The sequence below is a fragment of the Osmerus mordax genome, chromosome 6 (genome assembly GCF_038355195.1).
Source record: "Osmerus mordax isolate fOsmMor3 chromosome 6, fOsmMor3.pri, whole genome shotgun sequence".
NCBI classification, from domain to species: Eukaryota; Metazoa; Chordata; class Actinopteri; order Osmeriformes; family Osmeridae; genus Osmerus; species Osmerus mordax.
The window spans coordinates 19,408,806-19,428,345 of NC_090055.1; the positions used below are offsets into that span (position 1 = coordinate 19,408,806).

Genomic DNA, 19,540 nt, shown 5'->3' on the forward strand with positions numbered 1-19,540 from the left:
TCCCTCTCTCTCTCTCCCTCTCTTTCCCTCTCTCTCCATCACTCACTCTCCCTCCCTCCTTCTCTGTCTCTGTCTCTCTCCCTCTCTCTCTTTCTCCCTGTCTGTCTCCCTCTCCCTCTCTATTTCTCTCTGTCTCCCTCTCTGTCTCCCTCTCCCTTTCTTTCTCTCCCTCTCTCTCTCTGTCTCCCTCTCTCTCTGTCTCCCTTTCTCTCTCGTTCCCTCTCCCTCTCTCTCTCTCTCTCTCTCTCCGTCACTCACTCTCTCTCTCCCTCTCTCTCCCTTTCTCTCTCTCTCTCCCTATCTCTCTCCCTCACTGTGTTCACTCAGTTCAAAAACAAGTCAACTCAAGCACAGGCGTTCCTGCGGTGAAAGCAGAAACTCCCCCTGACTGATACAGGAGCCAGTTGGGTTTCATATTTTTACAATTCTTTTTTTTTTTTGGAGCACTTGACCTCAGCAAGGAAACTTTTTGAAATGTGTTGTGAATGTTGAGAACATTTAATACTTTAAACCCTTGAATGCGGACAATATTTAACCCTTTAAATCCTTGAATGTGGACAATATTTAACCCTTTAAATCCTTGAATGTGGACAATATTTAACCCTTTAAATCCTTGAATGTGGACAATATTTAACCCTTTAAATCCTTGAATGTGGACAATATTTAACCCTTTAAATCCTTGAATGTGGACAATATTTAACCGTTGTCATGTGTTTGTCTTCAGAGGGACATGTTGGACATCAGCCAAATCATGAGGGATCTCGCCAGCATGGTCCACGAGCAGGGAGACACCATCGGTATGTATGTGTGTGTATGGGGGGGGGGGATATGTGGGTTTGTGTGTGTGTATGGGAGGGGTGTTTGTGTGTGGGTATGTATATGTGGGTGTGTGTGTATGTCTGTGTGGGTGTGTGTGTCTTGATTGGAGTGTGGTTCTCCTTCTTATTGGGTGTGCTTTGCCTTCGGCAAGGGCACAACCTTTGTTCTCTCACATATATATTATTGGGTGTGCTCAAGCCTTCGGCGAGAGCACAACCTTTGTTCTCTCACATATATATTATTATTTTTTTTATTTCTTTTTGCCCCCCTAAAACTCAGTCAATATTTGGCCTACATAGACAACGTAGGTGTCAAAAGTTTCGTCTTGGTAGCGATTGAGTTGCTTCTATTGGAATTTACGTTCCGTTGCATGGTTTAAGCGTAAGTTAAGTTTTTGTGGCGAAAAGTGAAGCTAACGGTGGCTAATTTGCTAGCCACAGTCACTGACGTTACTAACGTCACTGCGTCACTAACGTCACGAAAACACGCGTGACTACCTTTGCCAGAACATTCGTTTAGCATCTGTTAACTTGGGGGATAGCTAGGCTAACTATAGCTTTACTGCAAGGCAGCTGCAGAAACGCCACAAGAAAAGAGGCCAGGGTGATAACTATTTACTCATTTTACTTTGTGATATGACACACAATTGTGATGTGTAATGTACAATATAAGCTGATATTATTAAGGAAGTAAATCTACTTTCGGAAACAGTAGTCTACTATTTCACTGAAGTATTAGCATCATGACATTAGCCTGTGTTGCCCGGGCAACACATACTACAGTGGTCTATGATGTAGCGTTATCTGTTTTCAATCGTTAAAATAAACATTCCTCACATATACATTTTCGTTGTAGGATTTATTCTGACATTAGTAAACGATTTGTTGGTGAAATTACCATTACCTGTGGTTTCAAACCAGTGTAGCTCACTGCAACGCTGTAGCCTACTGTACCCGAGACACTAGTGTGAGTAGCTAACAACAACTCCTCAGCTGTTTAAGTCAAACGGCAACAGAACATGTTCGGCACTCCCCTTACTCAAAAGTCTTTCAGTAGGGAAACTATCTGACTACTAACCTGAACTTCATTGCCACAGCCTAAACTTTGTCAATCTGTTCATGAAAATAATTAATTTCAGCCTAAACCGTACAACGGAACGTTTAATCGAATTCAACCAACGCAATCGCTATCAAGACGAACACAGCAGTAGTCTAGTACTGTACTGTAGTAGTAGAATTTACCGGGGCAGCTTCTCCACACAGGGCTATATCGCATTTTGAGTTGTTACTGACAATGATCGCTACCAGTGAGCTTTTTATGAATTAGCTATTTTCCACTAAATAAATGTCAAGCTTATTTACGTTTTTGGGGGCATATTTTCAGTTAGCAGATGGTACTGTTTGAATCGCGATTCTATCTTCTGCCGGTAAAGTCGTAGAATAATCTTAAAAGTGGGTTCTTTATTAATGAATGAATGCAATATGAGTAGTCTAAATGCCTGAAAATATCACGAGAAGGGACAACTTAAAAGGACGTTTAAGTCATAGAGATTAGGTCCATTTGTACACCGGTCTGCCAAATGTATTCGTTTTGATTCAGCCTGTCAGCTGCCTCTTGCAGGGGAAATGAGAAGACATCATATTTCATTCTACACTTCACTCATATTTTGAGTTGTAAATGAGCAGCAAAAAAAAGATGCTTTTAAATCTATGTAATCTTTATAAATAATAAGTAGGCCCGATGCATTTTTATATAAAATATACAGACCCCTGTGCAAACGACGCAAGCAAGCACACCCTACAATTTCCCCAGAAATTGTATCCTCTCTAGTTGGGTGTGCTCAAGCCTTCGGCGAGAGCACAACCTTTGTTCTCTCACATATATATTATTATTATTTTTATTTTTATTTCTTTTTGCCCCCCTAAAACTCAGTAAATACTTGGCCTACATAGACAACGTAGGTGTCAAAAGTTTCGTCTTGGTAGCGATTGAGTTGCTTCTATTGGAATTTACGTTCCGTTGCATGGTTTAAGCGTAAGTTAAGTTTTTGTGGCGAAAAGTGAAGCTAACGGTGGCTAATTTGCTAGCCACAGTCACTGACGTTACTAACGTCACTGCGTCACTAACGTCACGAAAACACGCGTGACTACCTTTGCCAGAACATTCGTTTCACATCTGTTAACTTGGGGGATAGCTAGGCTAACTATAGCTTTACTGCAAGGCAGCTGCAGAAACGCCACAAGAAAAGAGGCCAGGGTGATAACTATTTACTCATTTTACTTTGTGATATGACACACAATTGTGATGTGTAATGTACAATATAAGCTGATATTATTAAGGAAGTACATCTACTTTCGGAAACAGTAGTCTACTATTTCACTGAAGTATTAGCATCATGACATTAGCCTGTGTTTCCCGGGCAACACATACTACAGTGGTCTATGATGTAGCGTTATCTGTTTTCAATCGTTAAAATAAACATTCCTCACATATACATTTTCGTTGTAGGATTTATTCTGACATTAGAAAACGATTTGTTGGTGAAATTACCATTACCTGTGGTTTCAAACCAGTGTAGCTCACTGCAACGCTGTAGCCTACTGTACCCGAGACACTAGTGTGAGTAGCTAACAACAACTCCTCAGCTGTTTAAGTCAAACGGCAACAGAACATGTTCGGCACTCCCCTTACTCAAAAGTCTTTCAGTAGGGAAACTATCTGACTACTAACCTGAACTTCATTGCCACAGCCTAAACTTTGTCAATCTGTTCATGAAAATAATTAATTTCAGCTACCAGTGAGCTTTTTATGAATGAGCTATTTTCCACTAAATAAATGTCAAGCTTATTTACGTTTTTGGGGGCATATTTTCAGTTAGCAGATGGTACTATTTGAATCGCGATTCTATCTTCTGCCGGTAAAGTCGTAGAATAATCTTAAAAGGGGGTTCTTTATTAATGAATGAATGCAATATGAGTAGTCTAAATGCCTGAAAATATCACGAGAAGGGACAACTTAAAAGGACGTTTAAGTCATAGAGATTAGGTCCATTTGTACACCGGTCTGCCAAATGTATTCGTTTTGATTCAGCCTGTCAGCTGCCTCTTGCAGGGGAAATGAGAAGACATCATATTTCATTCTACACTTCACTCATATTTTGAGTTGTAAATGAGCAGCAAAAAAAATATGCTTTTAAATCTATGTAATCTTTATAAATAATAAGTAGGCCCGATGCATTTTTATATAAAATATACAGACCCCTGTGCAACCGACGCAAGCAAGCACACCCTACAATTTCCCCAGAAATTGTATCCTCTCTAGTTATTATTATTATTATTATTTTTTCTTTTTGCCCCCCTAAAACTCAGTAAATACTTGGCCTACATAGACAACGTAGGTGTCAAAAGTTTCGTCTTGGTAGCGATTGAGTTGCTTCTATTGGAATTTACGTTCCGTTGCATGGTTTAAGCGTAAGTTAAGTTTTTGTGGCGAAAAGTGAAGCTAACGGTGGCTAATTTGCTAGCCACAGTCACTGACGTTACTAACGTCACTGCGTCACTAACGTCACGAAAACACGCGTGACTACCTTTGCCAGAACATTCGTTTCACATCTGTTAACTTGGGGGATAGCTAGGCTAACTATAGCTTTACTGCAAGGCAGCTGCAGAAACGCCACAAGAAAAGAGGCCAGGGTGATAACTATTTACTCATTTTACTTTGTGATATGACACACAATTGTGATGTGTAATGTACAATATAAGCTGATATTATTAAGGAAGTACATCTACTTTCGGAAACAGTAGTCTACTATTTCACTGAAGTATTAGCATCATGACATTAGCCTGTGTTTCCCGGGCAACACATACTACAGTGGTCTATGATGTAGCGTTATCTGTTTTCAATCGTTAAAATAAACATTCCTCACATATACATTTTCGTTGTAGGATTTATTCTGACATTAGAAAACGATTTGTTGGTGAAATTACCATTACCTGTGGTTTCAAACCAGTGTAGCTCACTGCAACGCTGTAGCTTACGCGAGACACACTACAAAAACATCTAGCTACAGTACACAGCTGTTTAGGAAGTCAAACGGCGACAGAAAATGTTCGGCACTCCCCTTACTTAAATCAAAAGTCTATCTAACTACTAACCTGAACTTCATTGCCACAGCCTAAACGTTGTCAATCTGTTCATGAAAATAATTAATTTCATCCTAAAACGTACAACGGAACGTTAAATCCAATTCAACCAACGCAATCGCTACCAAGACGAACACAGCAGTACAGTAGCCTAGTACTGTACCGTAGTAGTACAATTTACCGGGGCAGCTTCTCAACACAGGGCTATATCGCATTTTGCGTTGTTACTGACAATGATCGCTACCAGTGAGCTTTTTATGAATGAGCAATTTTCCACTAAATAAATGTCAAGCTTATTTACGTTTTGGGGGGCATATTTTCAGTTAGCAGATGGTACCGTTTGAATTGCGATTCCATCTTCTACTGCCGCCGGGTAACGTCGTAGAATAATCTTCAAAGGGGTTGTTTATTCATGAATGAATGCAATATGAGTAGGCTAAATGCCTGAAAATATCATGAGAAGAGAAAAACTTAAAATGACGTTTAAATCATAGAGATTAGGTCAATTTTTACACCGGTCTGCAATAATGTCACGAAAACACGCGTGACTACCTTTGGCAGAACATTCGTTTCGCATCTGTTAACTTGGGGGATAGCTAGGCTAACTATAGCTTTACTGCAAGGCAGCTGCAGAAACGCCACAAGCAAAGAGGCCAGGGTGATAAATATTTACTCATTTTACTTTGTGATATGACACACAATTGTGATGTGTAATGTACAATATAAGCTGATATTATTAAGGAAGTACATCTACTTTCGGAAACAGTAGTCTACTATTTCACTGACATATTAGCATCATGACATTAGCCTGTGTTGCCCGGGCAACACATACTACAGTGGTCTATGATGTATCTGTTTTCAATCGTTAAAATAAACATTCCTCACATATACATTTCCGTTGTAGGATTTATTCTGACATTAGTAAACGATTTGTTGGTGAAATTACCATTACCTGTGGTTTCAAACCAGTGTAGCTCACTGCAACGCTGTAGCCTACTGTACCCGAGACACTAGTGTGAGTAGCTAACAACAACTCCTCAGCTGTTTAAGTCAAACGGCAACAGAACATGTTCGGCACTCCCCTTACTCAAAAGTCTTTCAGTAGGGAAACTATCTGACTACTAACCTGAACTTCATTGCCACAGCCTAAACTTTGTCAATCTGTTCATGAAAATAATTAATTTCAGCCTAAACCGTACAACGGAACGTTTAATCGAATTCAACCAACGCAATCGTTATCAAGACGAACACAGCAGTAGTCTAGTACTGTACTGTAGTAGTACAATTTACCGGGGCAGCTTCTCCACACAGGGCTATATCGCATTTTGAGTTGTTACTGACAATGATCGCTACCAGTGAGCTTTTTATGAATGAGCTATTTTCCACTAAATAAATGTCAAGCTTATTTACGTTTTTGGGGGCATATTTTCAGTTAGCAGATGGTACTGTTTGAATCGCGATTCTATCTTCTGCCGGTAAAGTCGTAGAATAATCTTAAAAGGGGGTTCTTTATTAATGAATGAATGCAATATGAGTAGTCTAAATGCCTGAAAATATCACGAGAAGGGACAACTTAAAAGGACGTTTAAGTCATAGAGATTAGGTCCATTTGTACACCGGTCTGCCAAATGTATTCGTTTTGATTCAGCCTGTCAGCTGCCTCTTGCAGGGGAAATGAGAAGACATCATATTTCATTCTACACTTCACTCATATTTTGAGTTGTAAGCAGCAAAAAAAATATGCTTTTAAATCTATGTAATCTTTATAAATAATAAGTAGGCCCGATGCATTTTTATATAAAATATACAGACCCCTGTGCAACCGACGCAAGCAAGCACACCCTACAATTTCCCCAGAAATTGTATCCTCTCTAGTTTTACTTTGTGATGTGAAACACAATAATGAAATGTAATGTACAATATTAGCTGATATTATTAAGGAAGTAGGCCCACATCTACTTTCGGAAACAGTAGTCTACTATTTCACTGAAGTATTAGCATCATGACATTAGCCTCTGTTGCCCGGGCAACACATACTACAGTGGTCTATGATGCATCTGTTTTCAATCGTTAAAATAAACATTCCTCACAAATACATTTTCTTTGTAGGATTTATTATGACATTACATTACAAGTAAACGATTTGTTGATGAAATTATCATTACCTGTGGTTTCAAACCAGTGTTGCTCATTGCAACGCTGTAGCCTACGCGAGACACTACAAAAACATCTCCACAGCTGTTTAGGAAGTCAAACGGCGACAGAACATGTTCGGCACTCCCTTTACTTAAATCAAAAGTCTTCCAATAGGTGAAACTATCTGACTACTAACCTGAACTTCATTGCCACAGCCTAAACTTTGTCAATCTGTTCATGAAAATAATTAATTTCAGCCTAAACCGCACAACGGAACGTTGAATCAAATTCAACCAACGCAATTGCTACCAAGATGAACACAGCAGTCTACTAGTACTGTACTGTAGTAGAATTTACCAGGGCAGCTTCTCCACACAGGGCTATATCGCATTTTGCGTTGTTACTGACAATGATCGCTACCAGTGAGCTTTTTATGAATGAGCAATTTTCCACTAAATAAATGTCAAGCTTATTTACGTTTTTGGGGGCATATTTTCAGTTAGCAGATGGTAATGTTTGAATCGCGATTCCATCTTCTACTGCCGGTAACGTCGTAGAATAATCTTCAAAGGGGGTTCTTTATTAATGAATGAATGCAATATGAGTAGGCTAAATGCCTGAAAATATCACGAGAAGGGAAAACTTAAAAGGACGTTTAAGTTGTAGAGATTAGGTCAATTTTTACACCGTTCTGGCAAATGTATTCGTTTTGATTCAGCTATGAGGCTGCCTCTTGCAGGGGAAATGAGAAGACATCATATTTCATTCTACACTTAACTCATATTTTGAGTTGTAAATGAGCAGCAAAAAAAAGATGCTTTTAAATCTATGTAATCTTTATAAATAATAAGTAGGTCCTATGCATTTTTATATAAAATATACAGAAATATCAGTTGTAAAAATGTCATTAAAAAACGGACCCCTGTGCAACCGACACAAGCAAGCACACCCTACAATTTCCCCAGAAATTGTACCCTCTCTAGTTCTAATTGGCATCATTGTGTTGTAGAGTGTCATGTCCATCAGCCCAGCATGGATGACCTTTATATGACCTTTAAACTTGTGCTTCAAATTCATTTTCACTCACCCTAATTCTGCCAAAGTGGGTGTACTTGTGTGTGTGTGTGTGTGTAGGTGTGTGTGTCTGTGTGTGCCCCAGGGGTCTCTATTTATAATTAGGGTACTTAACATTTTAGCTACTGAGTAATGTGGCTCATTATGTTGAATATCATACAAGTTGCATTGTCTGGTTCCTAGCAAAGTTCCCTGGCGCTGTCTGTATTAGTTTACATTACATTTAGTCATTTAGCAGATGCTCTTATCCAGAGCGACTTACAGTAAGTACAGGGACATTCCCCCGAGGCAAGTAGGGTGAAGTGCCTTGCCCAAGGACACAACGTCAGGTGACATGACCGGGAATCGAACTGGCAACCTTCGGATTACTAGCCCGATTCCCTCACCGCTCAGCCACCTGACTCCCTAAGTTTAGGCATAAAGAGAAATTGTGTTTCCCAGAGAGGAGCTATGGAGGATGACAGATGAGAGTACAGTACTACTGAGTACAAAGTGCTTCTGTTTACCCCTGTGAGAGGATCTCTGCTACTGGAGGGGTTGAGTGTAGGAGTCCTCTAACTTTTGTGGCTTCAGTACTGCCTTTTCCTGATTTCTGAATCCAGGTAGCCCCTACACCCACATCTTCATGATTTACTCTGAATACAGGTAGCCCCTACAACCACATCTTCATGATTTACTCTGAATACAGGTAGCCCCTACACCCACATCTTCATGATTTACTCTGAATCCAGGTAGCCCCTATACCCACATCTTCATGATTTACTCTGAATACAGGTAGCCCCTACACCCACATCTTCATGATTTACTCTGAATCCAGGTAGCCCCTATACCCACATCTTCATGATTTACTCTGAATCCAGGTAGCCCCTATACCCACATCTTCATGATTTACTCTGAATCCAGGTAGCCCCTACACCCACATCTTCATGATTTACTCTGAATCCAGGTAGCCCCTACACCCACATCTTCATGATTTACTCTGAATCCAGGTAGCCCCTATACCCACATCTTCATGATTTACTCTGAATACAGGTAGCCCCTACACCCACATCTTCATGATTTACTCTGAATCCAGGTAGCCCCTATACCCACATCTTCATGATTTACTCTGAATCCAGGTAGCCCCTATACCCACATCTTCATGATTTACTCTGAATACAGGTAGCCCCTATACCCACATCTTCATGATTTACTCTGAATCCAGGTAGCCCCTATACCCACATCTTCATGATTTACTCTCGTATGTTTCTGCTTTCTTTCACGTCCCCCCCTGTAGTACCTCTGCACCCTTAATTTGAGAAATGCCTCTATAACTCTTTTGCATTGTTCTGGCTGCTGACAGGGTGTGTGTCCTGTAGTGCATGCTACAGCCCACCTGTAGAGGAAAGGGAGAGGAGAGAGCGAGAGAGAGATACTGACAGACACAGAGAGACAGAGAGAGAGAGAGAGAGAGAGCGAGTGGAGGAGTAAGGGGTGTGGGGGAGTGAAGGGTGTGGGGGAGAGAGGGGTGTGGGGGAGTGAGGGGTGTGGAGGAGTAAGGGGTGTGGGGGAGTGAAGGGTGTGGGGGAGAGAGGGGTGTGGGGGAGTGAGGGGTGTGGGGGTGTGGGGGAGTGAAGGGTGTGGGGGAGTGAGGGGTGTGGGGGAGTGAGGGGTGTGGGTGTGTGGGGGAGTGAAGGGTGTGGGGGAGAGAGGGGTGTGGGGGAGTGAAGGGTGTGGGGGAGAGAGGGGTGTGGGGGAGTGAGGGGTGTGGGGGAGTGAGGGGTGTGGGGGAGTGAGGGGTGTGGGGGAGAGAGGGGTGTGGGGGAGTGAGGGGTGTGGGGGAGAGAGGGGTGTGGGGGAGTGAGGGGTGTGGGGGAGAGAGGGGTGTGGGGGAGTGAGGGGTGTGGGGGTGTGGGGGAGTGAAGGGTGTGGGGGAGTGAGGGGTGTGGGGGAGAGAGGGGTGTGGGGGAGTGAGGGGTGTGGGGGTGTGGGGGAGTGAAGGGTGTGGGGGAGAGAGGGGTGTGGGGGTGTGGGGGAGTGAAGGGTGTGGGGGAGTGAGGGGTGTGGGGGAGTGAGGGGTGTGGGGGAGAGAGGGGTGTGGGGGAGTGAGGGGTGTGGGGGAGAGAGGGGTGTGGGGGAGTGAAGGGTGTGGGGGAGTGAGGGGTGTGGGGGAGTGAGGGGTGTGGGGGAGAGAGGGGTGTGGGGGAGTGAGGGGTGTGGGGGAGAGAGGGGTGTGGGGGAGAGAGGGGTGTGGGGGAGTGAGTGGTGTGGGGGAGTGAAGGGTGTGGGGGAGTGAGGGGTGTGGGGGAGAGAGGGGTGTGGGGGAGAGAGGGGTGTGGGGGAGTGAGGGGTGTGGGGGAGTGAGGGGTGTGGGGGAGAGAGGGGTGTGGGGGAGTGAGGGGTGTGGGGGAGTGAGGGGTGTGGGGAGGGGCTGGGTGTGTGTGTGTGGGGGGGGGGGGGGCTGTGTGTAGAGAATAGTGCAGAGCCATGAGTGAGATTCAGAGATGCACTGTGCTGGGTAGTTCACAGCCATTACAGAACATAATCACACCCTGGATCACTGCCTGCAGATATAGAAATAAAATAACCCTCCTCTTCTCCACTTTGCTACCTCGCACATTCCTGTCCACGTGTGTGTGTGTGTGTGTGTGCAGGTGTGCGTATGTGGTGTGTGCATGTGTGTGTGCGTGAGTGTGTGTGTGCATGAGTGTGTGTGCGTGTGTGCGTGGGAGGACATGAACACATCCAAGAAGTTTGGGTGAGAGCTTTCAGCTCTCAGAGGCAAAGCTGGGACGAGTCGTGACTCCCGGATTAATGCTCTGCTCCTACTCTGACTCGTGCAGCCACACAGAGCCACAGCCAGGGGCAGCTGGACAGGAAGTAGAGCCACAGCCAGGGGCAGCTGGACAGGAAGTAGAGTCACAGCCAGGGGCAGCTGGACAGGAAGTAGAGCCACAGCCAGGGGCAGCTGGACAGGATGTTGAGTCATAGCCAGGGGCAGCTACACAGGAAGTAGAGTCACAGCCAGGGGCAGCTGGACAGGAAGTAGAGTCACAGCCAGGGGCAGCTGGACAGCATGTAGAGTCACATGGGCCTTCTTCTATAGTCCACTGCTGTGTCACCTCTGTTCCCAGATCTATTTCTCATATAGACAGACAGACAGAGAGAAAGAGACAGATAAACACACACACAGATAGGCAGACAGAGACAGACAGATAGATACACTGTCTAGCTATGTGTCTAGCTCTGTCTCTCTGTGTCTATCTAGATCTGTCTCTTTATGTCTATCTAGCTCTGTCTCTCTGTGTCTATCTAGCTGTCTCTCTGTGTCTATCTAGCTCTGTCTCTCTGTGTCTATCTATTTCTGTCTCTCTGTGTCTATCTAGCTCTGTCTCTCTGTGTCTATCTAGCTCTGTCCCTCTGTGTCTATCTGTTTCTGTCAGATACCAACATGGGAGTGACTCATAACATCATGCTGACCAGGCATCTTCCTCATGAGCAGACAGAACACCCAGACAGAGAGAGAGACAGAGAGAGAGACAGAGAGGAGAGAGAGAGACAGAGAGAGACAGAGAGAGAGACAGAGAGGAGAGAGAGAGACAGAGAGAGAGACAGAGAGAGCGAGAGAGAGACAGAGAGGAGAGACAGAGAGAGAGAGACAGAGAGAGAGACAGAGAGGAGAGAGAGAGAGAGAGAGAGAGACAGAATACCTGATCACTGGTTCAGACACAGTGATCAGGTATTCTGCCATTGTGTTTCATTTTCATCACTTTGGCTAAGGTGCAGGTAGAATTTAGTTGCTCTTTTTTGTATGTTGATGAGTAGAGGATACACTCCTAATTCAGCTCTGCAGGCATTGTTTGGGGTTTTGCGTTGAATTCTGTTTTTACAGAATTCTGCGTGTAGGCTTTCTATGGGGTGTTTGTCCCACTTGGCAAATTCTTGGTTTGTAGGTGGGCCCCAGATTTCACAGCCATATATCGCAATGGGTTCTATAATGGATTCAATCATTTTAAGCCAGATTTTGATGGGGATGTCAATTTTAACATTTCTTTTGATGGCGTAAAAAGCCCTTTGTGCCTTGCTCAGGTCATTTGCAGCCTTTTGGAAGTGGCCTGTGGTGCTGATGTTTAGACCAAGGTAAGTATAATTTTTGGTGTATTCTAATTGGTCAGTTCCCAGGAGGAATCGATATTTGGGATCCTGATTTCTGGTTCTTTTTTGGAAAACAAGAATTTTAGTCTTTTTTAGATTGACTGTTAGGGCCCAATTTTGACAGAACCTGTGCAGCAGGTCTAGATGTTGCTGTAGTCCCTCTTTGGTTGGGGACAGAAGCACAAGGTTGTCTGCAAAGAGGAGGCATTTGACCTCTGTGTCCAGGAGAGGGATTCCAGGTGCTTCAGACTGTTCTACTTCCCTCGCCAGACCATTTATGTAAATATTAAAGTGGGTGGGACTCAGACTGCATCCCTGTCTTACTCCTCGACCTTGGACAAAGAAGTCTGTATGACTTTGTACAATTTTGACTGCACACTTATTTGTTTGTTATTTGTGTACATTGATTTTATGAGGTCATATGTTTTCCCCCCGACTCCGCTCTCTATCAGTTTATATAAAAGGCCTTCATGCCAGATTGAGTCAAATGCTTTTTGGAAATCAACAAAGAAAGAGAAGATTTTATTTTTGTTTTGATTAATTTGTTGGTCAACAAATGTTTGTAGAGTGAATATATGATCCGATGTACGGAAATTTGGTAGAAAGACAATTTGACATTTGCTATGTCAAATTGGATAATTATGTCAATGTTTTTTATTTTCCCATTTTCATTAGTAAAATCTGGGTTTCTGCTCTTAAGGCCAAAAGTAGAGGACCTCAGTTCTTGTATATTCCAGCATGATATAGTAAAAGCTTTGTAATTCATAAAATATTTCTAATATTTTGTTGTTATTATGCTATAAGATTCTGGCAAAGCATGCTGAGCATCTGTTGAATGTTCCTCATCTCGCAGGATGATGGGGCTTGGTGTGTTGCTCTACTCACAGCTTGAGCGTAGCTATGGCGGCCAGGATTGGGCTCTTGTCGTTCTGTGGATGGGTTGTAGAGGGTGCGCTGGGGAGGATCAGGTAGGTTCAGGAGGGGAGGATATTGGGGCTGACCAGGGTTGGTTTGGGTAGAATGGATCGGGAGGTGGGGACTCTCTGACGATAGGTATTCTGGTCCTGATGGAGTCTGTCTGTGTGGTGGTGCTGTAATCTTGGGGGGGGGGGGGGGGGGGGGGGGGTTCTGGCTGTAGGTCCTCTGTGTGCAGCTCCTCTGGTTGTAGCTCCAGGAAGACTTCTCCTTGCTCTGGTTGGGCTGTGTGGCCTTATGCTTCTCCTATGGGAGTTGTTGGGGTTTCGATTGAGCGCTACATCTTTGAGTGTCTTGGCGAAGGTAGGGATTACTGATTTGTAAAGGTGTACTTGGTCATACAGACAGTCAAGATCAAGTGTGGGGTGGTGGGCCAGTTGGACGTTAGGCTTGAGTGCACAGTCTCTGTATATGCTGGCATTAATCCATATTGAATCCATATTCTAGTAGATTTAAGAGGATATTCAATTGTCTGTATTTCACTTTATTCAGTTAGCTGTTTTGATAGCTCTGATTTGTTTGACAACAACTCACTGCGTTGTCATGGAGACGAAGGTGAACTGTTAGCTTGCTAGCTTGCTGTGGAGTTCTTGAAATTACTGTATTTTTCTACTGTCCTTTTGCTTAGAAAGATGTCCGACTTGTTCGGTATTTGTTCCTATACTGTTCTCCACCTTGTTTCCTTGTATAACTAGGTATAAAGATCTCTTCTGTATGGAAACTGGACAGTTGACAGTTAACAGCTGTTGACTCCTTGTAACCTCTTTCTCTCTATTTCTGTCTCTCTGTGTCGATCTAGCTCTGTCTCTCTGTGTCTATCTAGCTGTCTCTCTGTGTCTATCTAGCTCTGTCTCTCTGTGTCTATCTATTTCTGTCTCTCTGTGTCTATCTAGCTCTGTCTCTCTGTGTCTATCTAGCTCTGTCCCTCTGTGTCTATCTGTTTCTGTCAGATACCAACATGGGAGTGACTCATAACATCATGCTGACCAGGCATCTTCCTCATGAGCAGACAGAACACCCAGACAGAGAGAGAGACAGAGACAGAGAGAGAGACAGAGAGGAGAGAGAGAGAGAGAGAGAGAGAGACAGAGAGAGCGAGAGAGAGACAGAGAGGAGAGAGAGAGAGAGAGAGAGAGAGACAGAGAGAGAGAGAGAGAGAGAGAGGAGAGAGAGACAGAGAGGAGAGAGAGAGAGAGACAGAGAGAGAGACAGAGAGAGCGAGAGAGAGACAGAGAGGAGAGAGACAGAGAGAGACAGAGAGGAGATAGAGACACGGGGGGGAGGGATGGTGGGAGAGAAGTATTCATTCATTTAACTGGTGAACCAAACTTTTTTTTTTTATTGGGAAAATAATTTAAATTGACTTTGAATGAATTCTTACTTGCTGTAGTAAATATGTGTGCAGTGAATTAGTCATTTGGATCATTCCTACATGGCAAATAGGTTTAAATGTTTTAGTTCTACCTCAAGTGTGTATGTGTGTGTGTGTGTGTATGAGTGTGTGTGTGTCCTTCAGTAGACGACACTTACATATAGCACTCTGTTCTGAGTGTTGCCTTCAAGCATGCCCATGCACTAAAACACAACTCCTCGATTTGTGGTGAGGGTGTGTGTGTGTTTATGTATGAGTATCTGTGTGTGCATGTAGGGACGTGTGTGTGTGTGGAGGGTCCAGATGCACAAGGACACCTAGAGAGCAACAGGAAATGAGCAGTAGGCCCTCCACCACGAAGCTCTCAGATAAATGAGATTTAAAAGTGACAGCGTCATAATGAGAGGGATGTGGGTTGCGTTCCGTCTTATGGAATCTGAGTGTCCTTTACACAGTCTGTATAGACAGCCCTTTACACAGTCTGTATAGACAGCCCTTTACACAGTCTGTATAGACAGCCCTTTACACAGTCTGTACAGACAGCCCTTTACACAGTCTGTATAGACAGCCCTTTACACAGTCTGTATAGACAGCCCTTTACACAGTCTGTATAGACAGCCCTTTACACAGTCTGTATAGACAGCCCTTTACACAGTCTGTACAGACAGCCCTTTACACAGTTTGTACAGACAGACTCAAATAGTGCATCAGCACAGAGCGGCAAAATCAATGTCATTTCATAAGTGCATGATTGGAACCATAGGGTGTCATTTGGAATGATTAAAAAAACATGGTATGCATAAATCAAGATATCAAAAACAAAACATTATGCTCTCTTAAACAGTGCACTGTTTCTCCAACCCTGTTCCTGCCTGTTGGTTTTTGCTTCCAACACACTCATATGATTTGATTCAACACTAATTATCTTACAAACTAGCTCCTTATTAAAATCAGGTGTGCTAGATTAGAGTTGGAGCTCAACCCCCCAGGAACACGGTTAGAGACCCCTGCGGTAGAGTGTGTGTATGGGGGAGGTTTGTGTGAGGTGAGTGATCATGATGTTTGATGTTTCGTTCCAGATAGTATCGAGGACTACATACAGACCACCACATCCAATGTGGAGACAGCCAATCAGGAGCTAGCGAAGGCCAGTCATCACCAGGTACACTTTCTGGCTCCTCCCACCCGTGTTACTGTGTCAGTGTGTGAGGGGAGACTTTACATTCTGCATTTTATTCATTTAGCAGATGTATCGAAAGCAGCTTACGTATGGATGATTACGATTGCCAGTGTGTTTTCTCCCATTTATGAATCTGACATTTTACAGGATACACATTGATTCCATCTGTATTTGTTGGAGCTTGAAATGTATTTCAGTTGAATGGAGACTTCAAATTGCTGTGATGAAACAGTTAACTCGGTATAATGAGACGGGCCAGTCAGCGAATGCAATTTCTTGGTTTGCGTATTGTAGAACAGGACTTTATTACATTCGTCTGGATGTAGAGAAACCTAGAGAGCTTATTTTCCTGTTCCACCATCTCCTGCCTCTGGCTCAATCACACGTACAGAGAGAGAGCAGCAGCAGAATTACATTTTCGCCCGGAGTCTTTTACAACACAACAGATCTCACACTCCACTTCCACAAATGTGAATTTATTTCGTCTTTTTTATTTTACTTTTACGCGGAGGTAATGAATTAGAAGTTTTCATTTCGTGAGACAAGTTTATTGTCTATGAAAGAGAACTACATTAATGTGCAGCGGAGGGGAGACACAAACAGACGGTTGTTTGGAGCGTGTCTGTGGTTTGAGTGACGAGAATATGCTAATTTGGCTGCGAACCAGTGATGTTTTATGAAAAAGCCGTTTCAAGGCGTCTCTGGTTTTCGCATCCAGGAAGTGTGAAGCCCTGACTGTTGTGTTGCATCTCAGTAGAGCTAAGCAGTACTGTAGTGTGGGCATCCACCCCTCTGGCTATCCTACATAATGAATAGACTTAAGTGCCACAGGGTTAATAATAGGCAAAGGTTTTCTTTTTCTGTTTGAACACAAACACACACACACGTAAACATGCCCACACACGTACACACACACACTAATACAGTCATGGATTGTTGTTTATTGTGTCTCATGAATCATTGTAACAGTCAGTGAGATCACCAGCTAGCTAAGCAGCACACTAGTTGGCCCCAAAGTTTAGAGGGTGTCTCTCCTCTGTTTCCCCATCTCTTCCTCCTCTCCTCCACAAGTGAGTGTGTGAGAGGGCAAACGAGCAAGTGGCAACAGCTTTCTCATTAATTGTCATTTCATTATCTCAAGGAGAGCTGAGCCATGACCAAGCTCAAGCTGAGCAATTTAGCTCTGCGCCAATCCAGACGGCAGGCCCTGTTCTCCTCTCTGTCCTCCTCTGAGTACAGGATAGGGGGAGGGGGAGAGACAGGTCTCAGAGAGATAGAGAGAGAGGAGTGGGGGAGAGAGAGAGAGGGAGAGGGAGAGAGGGACAGGGAGGGAGAAAGAAGGATTTATCAGGGAGAGATAGTGAGAGGGAGATGTGCTGTAGATGATAATGGATAGATGTGGATAACAGAAGACGAGATTACGAGATTGAGGGGGAAATGGAGAGATAGAGATGCAGAACGAGAGAAATAGAGATTCAGAATGAGAGAGAGAGATAGAGATGCGTAATTAGAGCGAGATAGAGATGCAGAATGAGAGATAGAGATGCAGAATAAGAGAGAGATAGAGATGCAGAATGAGAGATAGAGATGCGGAATTAGAGAGAGAGATATAGATGCAGAATGAGAGAGAGAGATCCAGAATAAGAGAGAGAGAGATAGAGATGCAGAATGAGAGATAGAGATGCGGAATGAGAGAGATATAGATGCAGAATGAGAGAGAGATAGAGATGCGGAATGAGAGAGAGATGCAGAATGAGAGAGAGAGATAGAGATGGAGAATGAGAGAGAGAGAGAGATAGAGATGCGGAATGAGAGAGAGAGATAGAGATGCAGAATGAGAGAGAGATAGAGATGCGGAATGAGAGAGAGAGAGAGATGCGGAATGAGAGGGAGAGATAGAGATGCAGAATGAGAGAGAGAGAGAGATGCGGAATGAGAGGGAGAGATAGAGATGCAGAATGAGAGAGAGATAGAGATGCGGAATGAGGGAGAGAGATAGAGATGCAGAATGAGAGAGAGAGATAGAGATGCAGAATGAGAGAGAGAGCGGCAGGCGAGCACACTGAGACTGATAGATATAGATACAAAAGAGAGGGAGAGAGACAGACCAAATGAAAGAAGGGACGAGAGAGCTTAATATACATCTATACCTGTATATCTAAGTATGCTATATATATATATTGTATAAAAGAGAGATAGGAGAGAGATTGGATTTTCAGGCTTTATTGAGCAGTCACAACTACAGGTATCACCCAGTAAGACACCCTGGACATTAGAAAACCTTCTGAATCCCAGGTATGTCGGATCTCAGGCCACGCTAAACAGATGAGAAACAGCATCATCTATTTGCAGAGACTGTACATAAGCGAGTGAGTAAGAGCTGCAGCCTCCGCACAGAGCGAGGCTTGAGGCAGGGCCGTGGGCCGTTTGCAGCTCTTCTCTGACGCTGCAGCCTGTTCACGCACCGCCAGGCATCACCACCAACACACTATTAAAAGCATCTGTCATTTCACACCATGCTTCACATCCTAAACAAATGGGATCTATAATCCATTATCTGGGGTGTGATCTCTGCTCGCTGGAGGCAGGTCTCCCTCGGTGGTGTATGCTCCCGTCCTGTTCCGCGATCATCGGAGCGAGATGAACCCAGATAGTTCACTTCGCAGCCGAGCTATCAAAAATCATGCCCACGCATCGCCTATCACAACTGTTTCCATTAACACGTTACAGGAAATCATTTTATTAAGACATCTCGGTTGTTTATTCCCCGTTAAGATTATTATTTTTTCCCCATACAGGGACGTGAAAGACCAAAGACCTGGCTTCCTTTTCCTCTTGCTAGCATAAGGTCACAGATTATACATGCACTGTAATTGCTTAATTGATTGGGGGTTTCTATGGTAACATTACTGGATGTAATTTGTTTTTGATTGAATGAACTGTTCTTTTAGACATCCCTCCATCTACGAGCTGAGAGAGAATGAGAGGCTAGGACAGAGAGGGAGAGAGACAGAGGGAGATAGAGGGAGAGTGACAGAGGGAGAGAGAGACAGAGGGAGAGAGGAAAAGAGACAGAGAGAGAGACAGAGGGAGAGAGAGGGAGAGATGGAGTGAAAGAGATGTGGAGTGCTTGAGGGTGTGATAGTGCTTTAGTGACTCTGGTTTTAGCTCATCAAGCAAACACAGTATGTTCACAAAGACGCCTGTTAAATCACACGACTTGGAGTTATTGATTTGTCTCTGATTGATCCACTTGGGATTGTGTGCTTTCCCGTGTACGTGGGTTTGTGTGTGTGTGTGTGGGGGGAGGGCTGTGTGTGTATGAGTGTGAAAGGGTGTGTGTATGTGTGTGCATAGGTGTGTGAGTGGGGGGGTTGTGTGTGTGTGTGGGAGGGTGTGTGTGTGCATGTGTGTGTGGGTGTGTGTGTGTGTGTGTAAGCAGCCTGTATCAGAGCCACAGTACCAAAAGTTGGTTCCAGTTTGCTGCATATGCCCCCTGCTCCTAACCGTCCCCCTGAGACCACTCACACACCCACACACACACCCACACACATTCATACACACACACACTCACATATATCTACACACACGCTCAAATGCAACACAAACCACGTATTTCTCTCTAATATGATGCCTCTAATCTGCTGCCTCTAATCTGCTGCCTATAATCTGCTACCACTAATCTTCTGACTCTAATCTGATGCCAAC

General features: G+C 43.9%; 1 protein-coding gene across 1 annotated transcript in view; it reads left to right on the top strand.

Annotated features, from left to right (window-relative positions):
- tsnare1 (T-SNARE Domain Containing 1) overlaps nt 1-19,540 on the top strand; it is a 91,681-nt gene that overhangs the window by 49,819 nt on the left and 22,322 nt on the right. Inside the window, exons 9-10 of the mRNA XM_067237175.1 lie at nt 725-797; nt 15,732-15,814. Coding sequence (XP_067093276.1) covers nt 725-797; nt 15,732-15,814 — 156 coding nt within the window. The remainder of the gene's footprint in view (nt 1-724; nt 798-15,731; nt 15,815-19,540) is intronic.